This window comes from Anneissia japonica, unplaced genomic scaffold (genome assembly GCF_011630105.1).
Source record: "Anneissia japonica isolate Jap-2015-1 unplaced genomic scaffold, ASM1163010v1 scaffold16973_len41047_cov115, whole genome shotgun sequence".
NCBI classification, from domain to species: Eukaryota; Metazoa; Echinodermata; class Crinoidea; order Comatulida; family Comatulidae; genus Anneissia; species Anneissia japonica.
This window is the reverse complement of record NW_022743903.1, coordinates 1-18648: the sequence shown is the minus strand read 5'-3', so window position 1 is coordinate 18648 and position 18648 is coordinate 1. Positions and strand designations below refer to the sequence as shown.

Here is an 18648-nt window from a genome sequence, read left to right as displayed (position 1 = left end):
GTTTAAATCTATTCCACATTTTACTAATGCAATAGTTTATAAATTCAAAAGTCTACTCACAGGTTCAAAATATATACAATTACGTGAGTGACTGGACAGATTAACACCTCGGCATGATAACATACTCATAAAACCACGATGAAGAATATAACACCAATCTACCAGGGAACAATGTTACTGAGTACCAGGTTGTATCTCGCACAACACGCAGTACCATTCCGCATTGGCTAACATATGCCTTTCCACACAAACGGTGCCGATCCGACGGGTAAGGGATCTTTCTGTCCAGTGACCAACCTAACTGTATTTCCTATACAATGTAACTCGCATCACAATGTTTGCATAAATTAACGAACTATTGTTAATTAAATGAAATTAGGGCAGGTGTATTTCTAAGGCATCCCTCGATTATGCACACGTCACGCTCAAATTATAGCTACCTGGATTACCTAGCAACACTGTTACGAACCACATGTCCTACCATGGAGGTATTGAGAAGAAGATCACTCGGCAAAGCCACGCGCACGCAGCGCTATGCAAATGAACCAAGATCAAAGTTGCCGCAGCGCGTAAAGAACGTTTGCGCGATGCCTTTGAAGTCCCATGTGTTCCCCACCATCAAATTTTCAGCAGGCATAGTTGACCAAAAAATTGAACATGACGAAATGGACAGCACCTTCTTTTCTCAATGCGCACTACATACTGTCAATCACTATGGCTGCGCAATCTTTTCAATTTTGAAGCTGATACATTTATCTCTCATAAAATATCAAACATATTAATATTTTCCTCCAAGAAAAGTTTCGAATTTAATAGAACATTTACATGACCTATAAAAGTATAGTATATTTCAACTTCAATTTTCATAAATTGGCCAAAATTCGCCAATTCTAATTTTAACAGATATTCATTAATAAATGATTAAGGATTATAATAAACTAAGTCATTTTAGGGTTAACGAGGGTTAACTATTCGAAAAATGAATCCAAAATCTGAGTATTTTTCAGTTTTACGCTGACTTAGCTTTATAGTCGAACCAGTCAATCTTTAGACAAAATTATGATGAACACAGAAGTAATTTTAACATAAATATTTTACAGAATCCGTTCCTGAAATATACAAATAATAACATACCAAAAGCCTGAAAAAATCTAATCAGAGGAACATTGTTCATTATAAAGATATTTAATGGGTTAAAATCAAACGTTTTATTGCACAACTGCTCTGCTGGAAGCGTATAAATGCATGTCGTTGCCAAGTTGTTGCTAACGAAAAAATGTGAATTATAGGGTAATACGCTCGCGCGCGATCCAAAAGCGGGGAACACATAGGTTTGTCGTGTCAAAGGGATCTGTTGCCGAGTGATCTCCTTCTCAATAATACCTCCATGGTCCTACTGTCACATACATGTATTTGACAAGTAATTACAGTAAATGCCACTTATCTGATGATAAACTTGTTAAACAATTTGCCTATTGCATAATTTACTACAAGTTATATTAATTATCAGCCTGGTAGTACTATTTAAAAATCTTTTGAAACACTTTAAATGACAAAATAAGACAGAAAATGAATAAGGAAAAAGAAATGATAAATGTATACATGTATACATGGTCATATTCAATGCTTAGGTTAATAGCCTTATGTGGTTGTGAATATTTTATTGCAAGCTTTCTCAGAATCTCAAGCTCCTGCTTGTACCTCAGCTGATCAACTTGATGTATATATGAACAATCAAGGGCCTTCCTAAGAAGTTCAAAACTGTTTTCATAATCATGTAACATAAAATAGCTAGTAGCAATAATATAATTAGCCTCAAATCGATGATTAGGATTTTTCTTCAATACGTTAACTGTTCCAAGTACAAACTCTATACTTTTATAGTATTGGCCAATCATAAAAAAAGAATTCCCAATGGCAATTGCTACATCTCCAACATCTTCTTTATCACACCCTTTCCATTGATAAAATTTCAACGCCTTATTTAAAGCAATTGCTGCATCTGCATGTCTCTGCACATGATAGAGCACTGTGCCCAGGTAAGAATACAGCAAAGCAATTGAACATGAGTGTGGATCTAACATTTTCAATGTCACAATAGATAATTGGTAAAATTCAATGCTTTGGTTGTAATTGCCTTGGATATGGTATTCCATTGCTGCTAATGTTACAATATTTGTCAGATTCACAAGAACTGCTTTATACAAATACAAGCTGTTGATTGTGTTCAAAGAATTGTTGCTGAGCATGTTTCTTGCAATTTGGTAACTTGTTTCATGGTCTTCTATCTCATAGTAACTTAAAGCAAGCAAACTATTAGCCATAAATTGATATGTAATGTTTTTTTCCAATAAACCAACAGCTATGTGTAAAATATCTATACTATCGTGATATTTGCTACAGCAAAAGTAGGCTTCCCCAAGGTGATAAGCTACAAGCCCCAAATCATCTTCACCGCATTTATTCTGTTTATGAAATTCCCAAGTCTGGTTAAAAGCAAAAGCAGCATGTAATGCCCAAGTCTGGTTAAAAGCAAAACCAGCAAGTCTGTATAACATGCCTATGTTAAGGCCAATACGGAAATACAGTGATGAAACAATACATGAGTCTGTTTCTAGCATTTTCAGTGTATTAAGAGACAAAATGTTTAATTGGATGACCATAGCAATGTTACTTTGATTGAGATATATATGAGTTGCTTTGTAGGCTAATTCTGTCAGAGCTTGAAAGACATGCTTTTGTTTTTGATAATCAACTTCATAAGAACTGTTAAGAACTCTTCTTAGAATTTGAAAGCAGGTTTCATAATTTTGTGTCTTATAATAACTATCAGCAAGTATCCGATCAGCTGCAAGTTGGTCATCATGGCTTTTCAGTAGATTAACTGATATAAGTAAAACATTTATGGTTTCCTGATATTGCCTGTGTTTATAAAAGGTCTTTCCAAGGTTTAAAGCCAAAGATCCTAAATTTTCTTTGCTACAGTTCTGTTGTTGATATTGTTGTTGATAATTTGTTAGGGCTCTTTTTAAAAAAAATGCAGCATCTTTGTGAAACCTCGTGTTGTTCGACAAGGTGCCAAGATTAAATAGACAATTGACAACAACGCACGGGTCTGTTTTGATCAAATTCAACGTCTTAAGCAACAAACTGCTATACTCAGCGCTCAGATTTAAATTGCCTTGTTTAAGGTATTTTTCTGTTGCTTTAAATGCACAGACTGCCAGAATCTTAAGAAGTAGGATATCTGTATTATCTTTTGTTTGTCCACTTGCTTGGAGTAGAAAATCTGTGCATTTAGTATATTCACCAAGGTTATAAAATTCAAGTCCAATGCTCATTGTTTCAATTAAAATCCTACGCTCATCACGTTCAGTCAATCCATTATGCACCAGAATTTTTGGTACTTTACCGGAATTTTCCCATATCGGTTGCTGAAATGTCATGTCACTGTAGTCTGCAATAATAAATGAAAGCGATTCGCATTGAGGTGAAGTTTTTACCATAGAAGCTCTACACGTTGTATGTTGCATCTTTGACCAACTTGGATTATCTTCAACAATTAATCTGGTGAATTCACTGATAATAGGGTGCATTCCATACAATCTTCGTCCACTTGGCAAGTCAAATGTCTTCAAGAGATTATAGTTTACAAGTGGATAAATGTTATTATTAGCCTTTTCACTGAAATTGAAGTTCACTACAGCATCGGCACTGGTCGGATCCAAAAAGACTGGAGTCATTCCAAAAGCAATAAAGGTGAATTGAACACTTTCATCAAGACCATCAAATAAAATCTTAAGGAGCTTGTAATAGTTACTAGACTCTGTCATGTCTTTGGTGTCATTGAGAACAACTAATATTGGCAGTTCTTCCAATCTATTCAGTAATTCAGCTTCTTCATAGTACTTGCTACGTACTAGACTTGCAGCTACTTCCAACAACAAAGGAATCCCACCTGTTTTCTCTGCTATTATCTTAACTAACCTCTTTTGTTGAAGTCCTGGCAAAAGTGAAACCAATACACCTGTTGACTGTGATATTGGCAATGGTTCCAGTTTTATTGGATATATCGACACTCCAATGATATCAAAATCTTTTCGAGATGTAGTAAGGATTTTGATTTTGTTAATTTCCAAACAAATTTCTGTTACATTGTAAAATAATGCCTTTGATGTGGAGTTCAAAATGTTTTCTATATTGTCAAAAATTAGAACTGTCGGACATGTTGTTATTTTCTTCATCAGCATTATAAATTGCGATGAATCAGACACATTTTCCAATTCATAATCTACGGCCAAAACTATATCTTTGTAAATATCTGTTCTAATGTCACTGGAGCTCACATTTATTTCTTTGAAATCCACAAAGGCCACTTGATAACCATGATTATCCTTCAAGACGTGTCCTACTGCTACAGCTGTTGCTGTTTTCCCAATTGCAGGTGGACCGGTAATGCTGACCATCTGGTAAGAACCATTGGCCAGAACAATTGCACCTGTGTTTACTTCATCATCATGGCCTATGTAATAGCTAGGCTTCCGAGACTCAGGGAAGAAAATTCTAGAGTTATTACATGTTGTTCTTGTAAACCAATCTATGTGGCCATAGCTTAGATGTAAGTAAAATATCATAACAACCAAAAGAAATAACATACAAAGTTGCATATGAAGCCTGTTGTGATCACTTTCAATTACATACAGTTTTGCTTCCACTTTCTTCATGTATTCTTTGGATACTTCCACAATTTCATTTTTTACATCTTCCATTTGTTTTTGCACAGCTTTGGAACAATTTAGACTGATCATGCACTTCTTAATATCTTGATAAATGTCTTTGAAGTCCTTGTCATTTATCGATGCTCTAGGAGGGTGCGCAAAGTACTGATTTCTTATTTTTCGTAGTTTATCGATTTGTTCATGACTTGATACTGAAAGATTGATGGTGTTAGAATTTAGAAGCACATAGAATAAGACAGTTAGGTCCCAGTCATCTGGGTCACCTGACTTTGGGGGATTCTTCCAACTCTTCCAAGAACCAGGTTTTTTGGCTTTTGCTTTGAGGTACTGGAGACTGTTGTTGTCATTTTGCCAGGGGTAGCTTGGATGTTGGGTGTCCCATTCCTGTCTGAAAATGTTTCTGAGATGTTTAGTGACAATATTAAGAAGAATAAATGCCAGCTTGTTAAAGTTCTTGTTTCCATGTGTATCCATGGTGACTGGTTTGGTTCTCATGGTTTCTGCACTGGAAGAAAGATGAAATGGTATTTTTAACTGACAATTGGTAAGACAATAACTGTATATTCTGGGGTATAAACCGCAAATTTCATATGCGATTTCAATATCAAAATTTGGGGTGCACCTTAGTAAATTTAGCATAATCAATTAGAGTAGATAATAATTAACTCAATAACATATTTTGTGAAGCCAAATCTACCAATGTCTACTAGTGAACACCTATTAGCTATCTATTACTGACATACTTATTGTCAATATTTAAATAGATTGCTGGAAGTGTAAGCAAAGATTTTTTGTAGTGTCTACCTTCAGTATCTAAAGCACAATGAATTCCATTGTCATTTGTTGGACACATATTATTTAATATTATTACTTATATTTTTATATAGCGCCTTTTCTTTGTAGATAGAAAAGCGCTTCTTTTCCCTGGTCACTGGGTCCCCATGCTTAAATGTTGCTGCTGGTAATCAGTGCAGGAGCAGGCAACCCCTCCTGATACCCATTTATACTCTTGGGTGGAGAGAAGCAATGCAGATAAAGTGCCTTGCTCAAGGACACAAATGAAATGTACAGAGAGGGATTGAAACCCTAACCTTAAGGTTTAGAAACCAAACCATTCCCTCTCTCCATGGTACAGCATCACCAACCTATTAAATAGATCTAAAGTACAATGAAAATCAATTTCAAAATTTGGGGTGCGGCCTATGCACCAATCATCAATCTACTCCTCCAGACAAAATTCCAGATCACAAACTGCAGCGAAAAACAGACAACAGCCTGTCGCCCATAGCAACAAAAAAAAACACCTTAGTAGATTTAGCACTACAGTAGAACCACGATTTTACAGAGGGCGTACGTAAATCGGGGGATTCGTAAAATAGAGGTTGGGTTAAATTTGTGGTAACCTTTGACCTAATACGTACATAATGCTCAATAAACATATATATGAACGAACAATGATACCTAGGCTAGACCTAGCCTCTATCAGCCTAGGCCTACGAATAAAATCATGTGTTTAGTGTTTTTATTCATCACTTTATGATGTCATAATAAAGTGTTCAAATAAAACCATGTGTTTAGTGTATTAGTTCGTATAACTGGGATACGTAAAAACGAGGTTCTACTGTATATCAAAAAGAGCATGGTAATATAAACTGCCAAACCTATAGTACCATTTTGTATTCGGGCGAAAACAGGAAAAAGTTACATAGGGTTCTTACTGGTATTGTATCCACGGGTGGTCTACTGGTTCGTGCTGAACTCAGCTTCCAAAAAAACCATTAACCTTGGACGTAAAGACTAGGTATTACGCAAATGATGAGTTTCTATCAAGTTACCCTGGACCCTTGCATCACCACACACTTTTTTAATTAATAATTGTATAATGTTGTTGTCTCAAATCAAGTAATGAAATTACCGAAGAAGCTACAACAATAATAAAGCACACATTGCAACCTCCCAATAAATCACAGATGTGCATTTTGGGCATATAAACCATGAATACATTTTCATTCGTTTGACCATTGTAGTTTAAAATTACTACCATTGTTAAACGAATAAGCACTGGTGCCACGATCAATTATGCATGTGGCGGACGTATGTAATAAGGTAACAATCTGGATTCTAGGCTAGCCCTCAGTTGAAGTAATTTATTTTATCAAACTTTTCAGTTTTGTTTTTGGAAAAAAGCTGTAAAAGAAGTAGGAACCATGAAAATATAAACAGACCTTATGTCTGGCGCATGCTGAAACAATCAAAGGTTGAGTGATAAAAAAAAAAGCTCCCTGCTACTAACGCATGCTGCATTTGCTCCTCCAAAAAAATTGCAATTTGTAGCGTTGGATTATCAGCGGATATCAGCAGGCAGTCTACGTTTAGCACCCTTCATGCTAGAACTGAATATGGCCGTTTCCTAATTTATCCCATGATGAACTCCACAAAAACAAACCCAAATGCACGCACACTTAGATAGACACTACTAACAATCTACAGTGTTAAATCTATCACCTACTAAAATATGTAGGAACACGTATTACCACAATATTACCAATAGCTTTATAGCTCATTGATCTAATAGGACTACAACAACTACAATATTTATTTATTTTTATTATATTCTTTCTTTATACTGTAGACACTTTCAGTACTATTACACTGATTTTCAAAGTGATACAGTTTAAACATAACAAAAATATATACAATAAAGAATTGTTTAACAAAAATAAAAAGAATGTAAATATATAAAAACACACAAAAAATAAAAACCAAGCAAGAGAAGAGTCAATGAAATACATTTATGTAGTAATACTGTTTTGGAATGAATGTATCAACATATTTTGAAAGTAAATTTTTAATTCCTTAGGAAGTTCACTCCACATTTTTGTTGCCCGGTAAAGAAAAGTCCATTTTCCTTGACTGTTATTCCAAGTTTGGATGACTAGATTGTTATTTGTTTGACTACGTGTTCCTTTAATATGGGTACTATTGTTGAAGATAAAATTTGATGTCAAATATTGAGGAGCATAACCTCTTAAACATTTGAAAATCATGATATGTAATTTTTCATCCCAACTAGCATTGAGTCTTCTCCAGCCAAGATTATATCTACTGAAAGCAAAATTCTACCGCATCGATTCATAAGCACTTGTAAACAATTGGCTTTTTCAATACTACAGTTGGACCAAACACAGCAACAATAATCAAAAAGAGGAAATACAAGAGCATGAGTTAACATTTTTACACTATGTCATGATGTACTTAAAGATGGCAGAAAAGGGTAAATCCGGCTTAGGCATGATGGGTACTACTACCATGAGGTAGGGGGCGGAACAAAATTGCGTATGAAACTTGAACATGCGTTAATAGAGATGCAGCATGCATTCGCCACGAACGCCTTTTACTGTCATTTGAAGGACGCACTCCAGAACATGGTAGTATACTCTTCGTGATCAACGACATAACGTGGTAACTCCAAGAAGTACTCATTTTTTAAATGTTTTTAGTGTAATATAGTAGTAGGCCTATACAAAATATTGTTATGGAAGAAAATTTTCATGAAAAATCCAGATACACTACAATAATTATACACACATCTGCATATTGAAGAACATATAAAGTTTAAAAAAAACAACAACTCCTGTATAAGGCAGTAGACACACGCTCCCGCTGGGAGCCTATTTTTAGTGTATGGGATGGATGAAAATATTTAATGCGTCGGATAACACCAATATGTTTTGTAACATGATGCCTATTATCAACTAGCAATATTATAGTCAAGAAACAGACATAAAATATTTATCAAAATCTTTAGTAGACAACATAAGAAAATCTACTGAGCACCTATTTAGTGTGCACAGAAATAGAGCTACTGTAAGTAGAGCTAAAACTGTAATTTTTAGCTATATGATAGGCCTAGGCCAATTAATTAGTCTGGAGACAAGCCCTAGTTTGCAGGCCTCTACTCTAGGCCTTCTAGTACTAGTAGTAAATTTTAAATATAACACAGAAGGATACTCACTACAGGGCTGTACAGTTTGTTTCTTTCATTTCTATGCCATTCAAGCAATGATTTGGGTTGTTATATACGTTCGTTCGTAAACAATGCTGTAATACATTTTTTGTGTTTAAACCTGTTTGAACCAGTGTGATTAGTGATGTGAATCAAATACCTACAGTTGAAAATTACCCTAAGCCAAATATAGAATTAGTATTATGTAAAATACCCTAAAATAAAATCAACACGCTTCTCAATACTATTCTGTACAATAGTCGCACTAGGTCTTGCCTAAAAATTAATGTTTTAATTTTTTACTAAAATCATATCAGTAAAATAAAGTATTATGCAATACCATACAAAAAAATGCCCTAATGGGAAAATCAAGGGTGTACAGTACCAATGGCCTCATGACTCAGTTGGTAGAGCATCCGAATGGTAATCGGAAGCTCTTGGGTTCATATCTCAATGGGAACAATAAGATTTTCTCAAAAATTGATTATCATCATTATTTATCACCAGTGAAGTTAACTACATGCAAAAGTTACTACTGTACAGTATCATTATTGGCAAATAAGGGGTGATGAGGAGAGAATATTACCTGGGAAAATGCCTTACACAAATCCATTTAATAGGGATTATACAATAAAACCTTTGTTGACATTTATGGTGTTTTTTTACTACTGTAGTTGGTAATTACTGTATCTTAAATATTTATTTATTGTTATGTAATCTGATGGAGAAAGGAACAAACAAATTAAAATACCGGTTAGTTTTACATTGAGTGCTGCGTAGATGCTTGCCAGATTTTAACCAATTATACTCTTGATATAGTGGGTGATTGTTATTTGTCATAATTAATATTCTTTGTCTTATCGGGACTCACACAAAGGCCGCCTTCGACAGTCTTTTGCGAGGCTATAAGCACTGAGGGCAGGCCCACATATTTGCAGGAGGAATACAGAAATAAAAAAAGGCACTCTTGTATTAAATGACTTCTTTCTTGTCATCCTTCCCATCTTTTTAGAGACTGTCGCCGAACATCACCCCCTCTTGATCCGCCCAATTATCATTAGATAATCAGTCTGTGAAGCCAAGTCGGCCATATACAAGATTATTATTCTAAACCAGTGGTGGATCCAGGACTTTTACAGATGGAGGGTCTATACTACTTCAGCCCAACCATGGTTGGGGCTGAGGTAAAAAAAAATAATTATGGTACCCCTAGACGGCTGGAAATGGCACTCATAGACTCCAAATTTGAATAGAATTTTCTATTTTTCTCAATTTATTTTTTGAAAAATTTAGAAGGGGGGGGGGGGGAGAGACAGGCTGGCTGCCACCCCTTCCCCCTTTGAATCCACCACTGTAAACAATAATACTGAATAACTACATTTTAGAAAGACCTTTGCAAATTTCTGGATCCGCCCCTGACATTTGTGCAATGGAATCTTATTCTAACAGCGTCCGAGGCATTTATTACACAACATATTTTTATAGGACAACATTCGTTGAGAGCTATGCTAAAGTATATAATGTACTATCATGTCCTTAATCCAAACACTTTATTTAACTTTCTTTGATGATTTATGTATAATTTAATAATAGTATATAGTGTTAACGGCTGTATAGCTATGAACCGCTTTGTACCTTTTGAATTACTTTAAAGTTATTTTCTTCATTCAGGTATTTACCATAGAGGAAGAAAATAGGGTGTTTACTAAATATTGTCCTTACCACAGTGCTATGCTCTACAAAATTACTTTTCAAAATATATTTCTAAAGCCATTGTAATATCAGTACGTACGTTATTGTTTGATATTTTAGAGTTGTTTAACTATTTTGTACACAATTTTAATGACGTCATGTGAATATACATCAATACGTTTTAGATCTGAACATGGCCAAAAATAGGACAATGATTGTTCTATTGTGTCAATATTTTCAAAAGTTTCAATAACCACGACTAGTTTCTTGACGTATTCAACCGCAATCTGCATCATGAATTCATGTCTGTTTTTGAAAAATTTAGAAGGGGGGGGGGACAGGTTGGCTGCCAACCCTTCCCCCTTTGAATCCACCACTGTAAACAATAATACTGAATAACTACATTTTAGAAAGACCTTTGCAAATGAAAGACAAATTACCCTTTAAATAAAGTCTCTGCCAACCAGGGGCTTAGACAGAAAAATGAAATAGGCCATCCAAAATGAAAGCCAGTGGGCGTGGCTCTGAGCCACTCGAGGCCATGCCCCCTCCTAAACATAAGAAAAAAAAGAAAATTATGATCTTTTAGAGGGTATTTAAGGGCGTTTACATGTTGGAATTTCGGTCTTCAAAGGAATAGTGTTGAACTAGCTATCACAAAGATACTTCAGTAGTGTATACAGTATATGCAGTTTGCGCAGCTACAGTATTTATAGGCTATGCAGATGTATCTTCATATCTCGCTTTAATCTAGTGTAAATTCTATTCTAGGTCCTCCGAATCGAGAGATAGGACTAGACCTACTGTATTCTGTTGGCTGATAAAATTTAACTTGTGAGGTTAACAACAGATCTTTACAGTATTCATGAATTAATTATAACCAGAACACCAACAATATTATGTCAGGGAAACGAATCTCAAGTACTATTGTATTTTCAGAGCCACGTGCATATGTGCATGCGTTGTGGGCAACTCAGAATCGTCCATTTTCCAGCGGGGTATAAATGTTTACATGTTGTAAGTGAACTTTTCACCGGGTAGACAATGGTTAATCCCCACCGAGTATTGGTATGAAAACAACGTCCATTCAATCAATAAATGTTGTTTTTATCAAACGTAAATATGATTTAGCTTTAGTTTAGTGTAACAATAACATTCGATAGATTTGACAAATATAAATAATTTGCTAAAGGTAGACCAGGCCCAATTAGGCTAGGCAGAGCTGATTAGTCCAAGCTTTCCAAGCCGTCACGGTAAAAGTGGCCGTCCTAAATAATAAGCCTATGCTGCCAATAATGTGGATTATACAGTACTGTAATATTGAGAAAAGCAGCACTCCTAAAAGAATAATACAGTAAAAAAAATGGATTATACCATGGAGGTATATACAATTTTATATTTCCATGATTATACATAACATATATGCTAAAACGTTGTGATGAATGTGACATTCCTTATTCCTCACGTATTGACTTATTTTAGTGATTAACATGGTCACTCTTTAATTGTTATTCCATTTGATAAAACCTTTCGCAAGGCTGAGATATATTGGGGTGGGTTCAGACATTTGCAGGAAGGGGTTTAGAACTCTTGTACAAATAACATTTTAAATGACTTGGGGAAACCGTCTTCTGTCTTGTCACCCTCCCATATTTTGAAAGACTTAAATAATATTATGCTCAAAAATTACACTCTCCAGCCCCCCCCCATCCCCCATAAAAAAAAAAATCTGCTGACTGTTTACTGTTTTTTTTTTTTTTTAAAGTACTCAAACATGTCAAGGGTGGTAAGAGGATTGTATGTCGACGATGATCATTCCATATGGATTCGCCCAGAAGTATAATTTAAATAATCATTCTGCACTGTAAAAACAGAGTGGAGCACTTAAACACGTGTTAAACGTGTTTAGCATATGATCGCAGATCCAGGATTTTAAAGAGGGTGGTTTAAAATGTTTCCAAAAAAACCCAAAAATGAAAGGAATGTCCGGGGGTCCTCCCCCTGGAAAATTTTGATTCTTAGATGTTTGGAAATGAGCTTTCCTGACTTCTGAGGAGTCTTTTAATGACTTTTAAGTTCTATAAAATTCAAGGTTTTCCCCCTCTTGAAAAAAGTCAGGTAATTTTATCTCATTCTTTAGGCCATCAGGGGGGGGGGGGGGGGGGGGGGGGGGGGGTTGAATGATTTGTTGATTTCTGCCTTTTTTGGGCATCTAGAGGTGCCATAATCATTTTGCAATGCCCGTCAGGGGAGGGTTGTCTAAGGGAGGGGAGCATATAGTAGCTCCCGTCGGGAAGAAGTAAATAATTTTCAAAGAGGAACACTGCTTTGAAAAAGCATTTTTACCATCTAAGAGTCCCATTTCTGAGCGTCTAGAGGGGCTTATTCTTAAAATTTGCTCACCTCAGTCCCAACCATGGTGGGGTTGAGGTGGGTGTGATTACTCCCCTATTGGGCCCTACCCGTCAGAAAATTTCTGGATCCGCCCCTGACATTTGTGCAATGGAATCTTATTCTAACAGAGTCCGAGGCATTTATTACACAACATATTTTTATAGGACAACATTCGTTGAGAGCTATGCTAAAGTATATAATGTACTATCATGTCCTTAATCCAAACACTTTATTTAACTTTCTTTGATGATTTATGTATAATTTAATAATAGTATATAGTGTTAACGGCTGTATAGCTATGAACCGCTTTGTACCTTTTGAATTACTTTAAAGTTATTTTCTTCATTCAGGTATTTACCATAGAGGAAGAAAATAGGGTGTTTACTAAATATTGTCCTTACCACAGTGCTATGCTCTACAAAATTACTTTTCAAAATATATTTCTAAAGCCATTGTAATATCAGTACGTACGTTATTGTTTGATATTTTAGAGTTGTTTAACTATTTTGTACACAATTTTAATGACGTCATGTGAATATACATCAATACATTTTAGATCTGAACATGGCCAAAAATAGGACAATGATTGTTCTATTGTGTCAATATTATCAAAAGTTTCAATAACCACGACTAGTTTCTTGACGTATTCAACCGCAATCTGCATCATGAATTCATGTCTGATCTACTTCACTGCCAGAGGGCAAAAGGATTATTTTCCAACAAGAAGTCATGAAACAGTTTAGTATTCTTTGAATTAATTCAACGCTATTTTCTTCATCTATGTTTACGTAAGCTTCGTACCACGGTACAATGCAATACAAATAATTTGGAAACATACTTTTTTTCAAATATGTTGTACACGATTTTGAATGACTACCGTATAGGTCTAGCCTGGCTCAGTGACCATTTAATTATTTTTTATAACTATATTGTTCGTCTATTTTTCTTTCAGAAATATCCTAAATATAGCATACAATTACAAATAAACGTATTATTATACAGGTATAATAGTTTCCATTGATCTTGTTGGGGGTCCAGGTTTGTGTAGTGTCCAAGTTTCCATTGGTCTAATGTTTTGTAAGTCTGAGGTCTTATTTTGTTAATTCTTTCTCTATTAACAGCAATATTTTTAATTACGAATGGCTCGGGCCCTGTGAAGTACGTAATTGAGGGGTTTTACTGTATAATGTTTGCTTTTGCCCAAGTCCTCCCTGTGTTAATGCTGCACGAAATGTATTTTTGTAAAGAATGATCAATTACCATAGCCTTGGTGTGACTGGTGCTGAATCTGCTTGTTGCTATTTGATGAGTAGAAAACAAGAACATGATAAACATGTTTAGCTTTAAATGTGTTCCAAAAGTCGGGACAAGTAAGTGTGGAGCTGTGTGTTTAGACTTCAAACATATCAAATACCTAAACACTTTAATACTAAACATGTCAAATGGCTAAGCACTTTTTCTGCTAAACACCCTGCTGTAAAGTTCAGACCAGAAAACAAAATGTTTTTTTAAACATACCTGTTTAAAATTTTGTCTTCGTTTTTGATTGTGAAGTAACAGGCCACAGCAAACAACAGAAATCATAAGAATACAAACAGATCTCTCGAGTACACACGTTCACCATCAGGGAATATGTTGCGAATCGCAAAGATAGAAAAACATCATGAATCCGCTGAAAAGGATACAATACTTGAGAAAACAGTCAAAGGTTTAACTTTTAAATTTTCATCCTTTGTTGTTGGTTTCTCTTCTGGTAATTCTACTGTTTTGCCACTTTTTACAGGCTCCTTTAGTAATGGATCATTCAGCACACTAGAGTTTATGTTTTGTTGATGCACAATTTATCTTCAGACTTCTTAACAATGCCATTTTCAACATCTTTCCTTTCTTGCAAAGGCTGTGGTGCAGGTTAGCGCATAAACAGTCTTACGACCCACAGACAGCCAATACTGATCCATATAAGGCATACTGTAGTGTTAATTGACAAACATTAGCTTGCCCTTTATGATTTACGAAGACACTAGTGAAATTGGAGTGTAAATTGCGTTTGTCAATTGACGAAGAGTGATGCATCCAATGCTGAAACGCTTCCATAATTTAATAAAATGTGTAATACTGTAGGCCTACTGCTTTAACCCTGTTTTAGCCTGGAAGATTAAAATGTATTTCTTCTAGTTAAAATGGCAATAAAAAAAATGACGGCAATAACCAGAACAGCAATAAGGCCAAATAAAAAAAATTATTGTGTTGGCCACGCCCAACCAACCCAGATTTTATGAAATTCAGGGTCGCCATTTTATTTAATAATTTTTTTTTTTTTACTACAACAAACAATATTTTTTATAAGCAAATAAGGCTGGAATAACATTGACCAGACTAGGGGCCAAGGCCTAGACTATTCTGCTGGATGGTACGTGAAGAGAATCAAAATTGTTGTATTATTCGTGTTTTCTCTACTTTTTAGGTGTATAGGTACAGTACACATTTTGGTTGATAAAAAAAAAAGTTTTCCTACCGACCTACCAATTTTTTTTTATTTTCACAAAACATGGCCAACACAAAAATTATTTTTTTTGGCCTAAACCAAAAATGCAATGACAAGTACTACAACGGCAATAGATCCACTACCAAAATAGCAAAAGATCATTAACCAATGCATTATCATCTGTGCATAGATCAAGGCTAAGGCATACTGTACGATTCAAGATAATTGTATTGTCTGAAAAACCCAGAAATTACATTCCACTGGCATTTACAAGTGTTAACAAAATATAGAGTAATAAATAAAAGATAACTAGGATATAAAACTATGAGCACCAAACAATATCTAGTCATAAGATGTACAAAACGAATATAAAACATTATTAACCTATTTATTCGTTAATCACTTCAAATTAAGGATTTGTTTAATTGTATGTTTTTATTCATATAATAATTTAATAATAATCATCTTTTATTATCATTTATTTTGGTATAGTTTCTAATGGATGTATTTATGACGTATTTAACATACTTATTCAAGTGATAGTTTGACGACCCATTTTTGGGTCGTGACCCATAGTTTGGGAAGCATGGATTTAAACTTATTGTCATTTTGGTTAAGTTTGGCACTTGGTGAAAAAAATCAGGTTTGGTGCGGTAGTTATACTATAGCGGTGCTTATTTGAGAGCGGCACTCATTCAAGCATATACGGTATTGCTGTTTTGGTTTATTGCTGTTTTGACATGATTCACTAAAATTCCTACTAGCAAAGTGCAATTGTAGTGCAATTATCGATGAGGGAGGGACTGTTTTTATTTGGCTAGAATATTACAAATATTGTATAAAATAAAAACTGGTTTCATTTTATTGTTTTTTAGAGAAAATATATTCCCAGTCACAAAATTGCATTGTTTTTATAGGCTACTGTTGAAATACTGTAAATGATGTGGCAAAAAAAAAATGCTGTTATTCCTGCATCAATATTTCCCAAATTTGTTGTTGTTACTCTTATTTTATTTTATTCAACTTGCCACTGAAATCTTAAATCATGATAAGAAACTGTATAAATTCCAGCGAGAGAAAGCGTCAACAGGTGCAAAGCAAATTAAATTTAAAAATGACATATTAAGACCTGAGGCCTAACCTAGTAGTTATAGCGCCTTGGAAAACAGGCCTCTAACTGAGCTATGCTGTATTTAGTATATAGTAGGTTGGAGTCCAGGCGGGATCCAGGCCACGAGCCTCAATGCTTCAGCAAAAGGGAATACAGATCATTTCAGTCGCGCTGTATTGTTATGCATTTCGGTCGCGATAAACAGCCTCAGTATGGAACGCCGATGTACGCACTAGTGATTTACATTTGGAAAGTAATATAATAAGAATATAATTTTAGCGTGTTCTTTTTCTTCTTACAGATTCAGAAGTGAAAAATCAAGTACATATTTATATTTATCAATTTTATGAATTATTTATAATAATGGCCTAGGAATGTTGTTACGATTATGATTTACTTTGTTTAATCAAATATACTTTTATATCAGAATATTAAAATATATGTATATGTACATTCCATTTAAACTACAGTATTTTACAATTCATGTATTTTTTTTTTACAAATATGATCATCAGATTGATGACTCGAAGTTAATGGCAACATGAAGTAGGTGAACGCACTTTAACACCTTCACTGTCACAACCTGCGAAAAATAGCTAGTTATCTATTTTTAGCATCTGATCTACTTCTGTCTTTGCAGTGTAATGCGTTCACATTCCTGAATGCGGCGTACAAAGAATATGCCTTCTCACCCTCATGAGCACCGTGGGAACCTTGGTTGTTGGAATGTTTCTTTCCGATTTTATGGTTAGTTACCAGGCAAGAACAGGAGGCCTTGAAGTAGCGAATTTTTCTAGCTTTAGAAGGAAGCCAGAAACCGTGGAATGGCTATTAACATGTATTTAAAATTATATATTAAAACTGCATTTTACTATGTATTTTATAAACATCAGAATAAGTATAAAAAATGGAAATAAAACAAACAAGAAAATAAAAACCTTGTGCTGCTTCACCTCAAGAGTACCATGCGAATCTAGTTTGTGGGAAATTAAATTCTAGTGCAACTGTAGAATATGACTAGAAAGAGTAATTTTGTCGGGCTTATAAATATAAAAGAAGCCTGAAATGGGCCATTAAAATGTACCGTGTTTAATTATAAATATATTGAAAATTTTATGTGGAAAATAAATATGAAAATACTATATATTTCTTTCATTTGCATTCATCATATATCATTATGTTCATTTATCAAATTATAAACATGATCAGAACATTCAAGATAAATGGAAACGTAACAGACAAGAAAAAGAAATGTATGAAAAAATATATCTATTGACTATATTTATTTCATAAATCTCCATTCAATTTATGCATTAATAAAATATATATCGCAAAATGTTAAAGAGAAACTTGTCTCAAAACCAAGTTGACTTTGTAACATTTTCGTTGTTTCTGTAAAAAAGAAAAATAACACCAAGTGATACACATCAAATTAATAATCATAAACTATAATATTATAGTACAGTAATACAATAATTGTTAGTCAACTAATGTTTTATGTAAGTTTTGTGTTTATAAAAATACTTTATACTGCTTAGCTCCCTTGTTCCAGATTTGCGGTCGCACCGTCGCCGCTCCATACACCGCGACCGAAATGCATAACGAAAATAGCGCGACCGAAATGAAGGCACGACCGAAATGATCGGATACCGCAAAAAGCATTAAGCTCCTAGGTATAAACAACAACTGTCAACAACAACAACTGTTTTACTGTAGGCCTTACCTCGACCTATGTCTGGGTTAAGTTTGATTTTGAGGAGGAGGTGAACTTATGCATTAGCGCCCACAAGAGCTAGGTCCTTTCCTCCTGGCCAACTTCAATCAATCAATAAGCCCAACTTCACTAATACCTACTACGGTCTAGGCCTATCTTCTTTCTACTTTCTTATCTCAAAGTCATGTACTTAGGTAGTATGTAGGCTAGTTTAACTAATTATTGCCTGATAATAAAATCTATTTTACTCACATTCATTGCAGACCTAAATTAATCAGTTATTCACGAGTACACCCACAAAAAGAAAAAAAAATTATAAGACCTACCTTTCCACGTGCACTTATCTCTGTAGGCATGACCGAACAGATAAAAAGTGAAAGTGACAGACCATCCATAAACAATCGTACTTTATTTTAATGTATAAAAAAGCAGGTCAACAGAGGGCCCACAATAATCAACTTTAGCAAGATATAAGATATATCAACGTACACGACTCTACTCTGGGCA

General features: G+C 34.7%; 1 protein-coding gene across 2 annotated transcripts; it reads right to left on the bottom strand.

The window, feature by feature from the left end:
- Nucleotides 1-1493: 1493 nt before the first annotated feature.
- Nucleotides 1494-18598, bottom strand: LOC117119546. Of its 2 annotated transcripts, XM_033264370.1 has the most exons (3): nucleotides 18468-18598; nucleotides 14350-14978; nucleotides 1494-5239 (listed from the first exon to the last, which is right to left on the bottom strand). In XM_033264370.1, the coding sequence occupies exon 3, from the start codon at nucleotides 5232-5234 to the stop codon at nucleotides 1521-1523; it is 3714 nt and encodes a 1237-aa protein (XP_033120261.1). In that variant the 5' UTR covers nucleotides 5235-5239; nucleotides 14350-14978; nucleotides 18468-18598; the 3' UTR covers nucleotides 1494-1520. The 2 variants fall into 2 exon arrangements, with proteins under 2 accessions (XP_033120261.1, XP_033120260.1); XM_033264369.1 differs by lacking the exons at nucleotides 14350-14978; nucleotides 18468-18598 and adding an exon at nucleotides 8755-8903.
- Nucleotides 18599-18648: the final 50 nt, after the last annotated feature.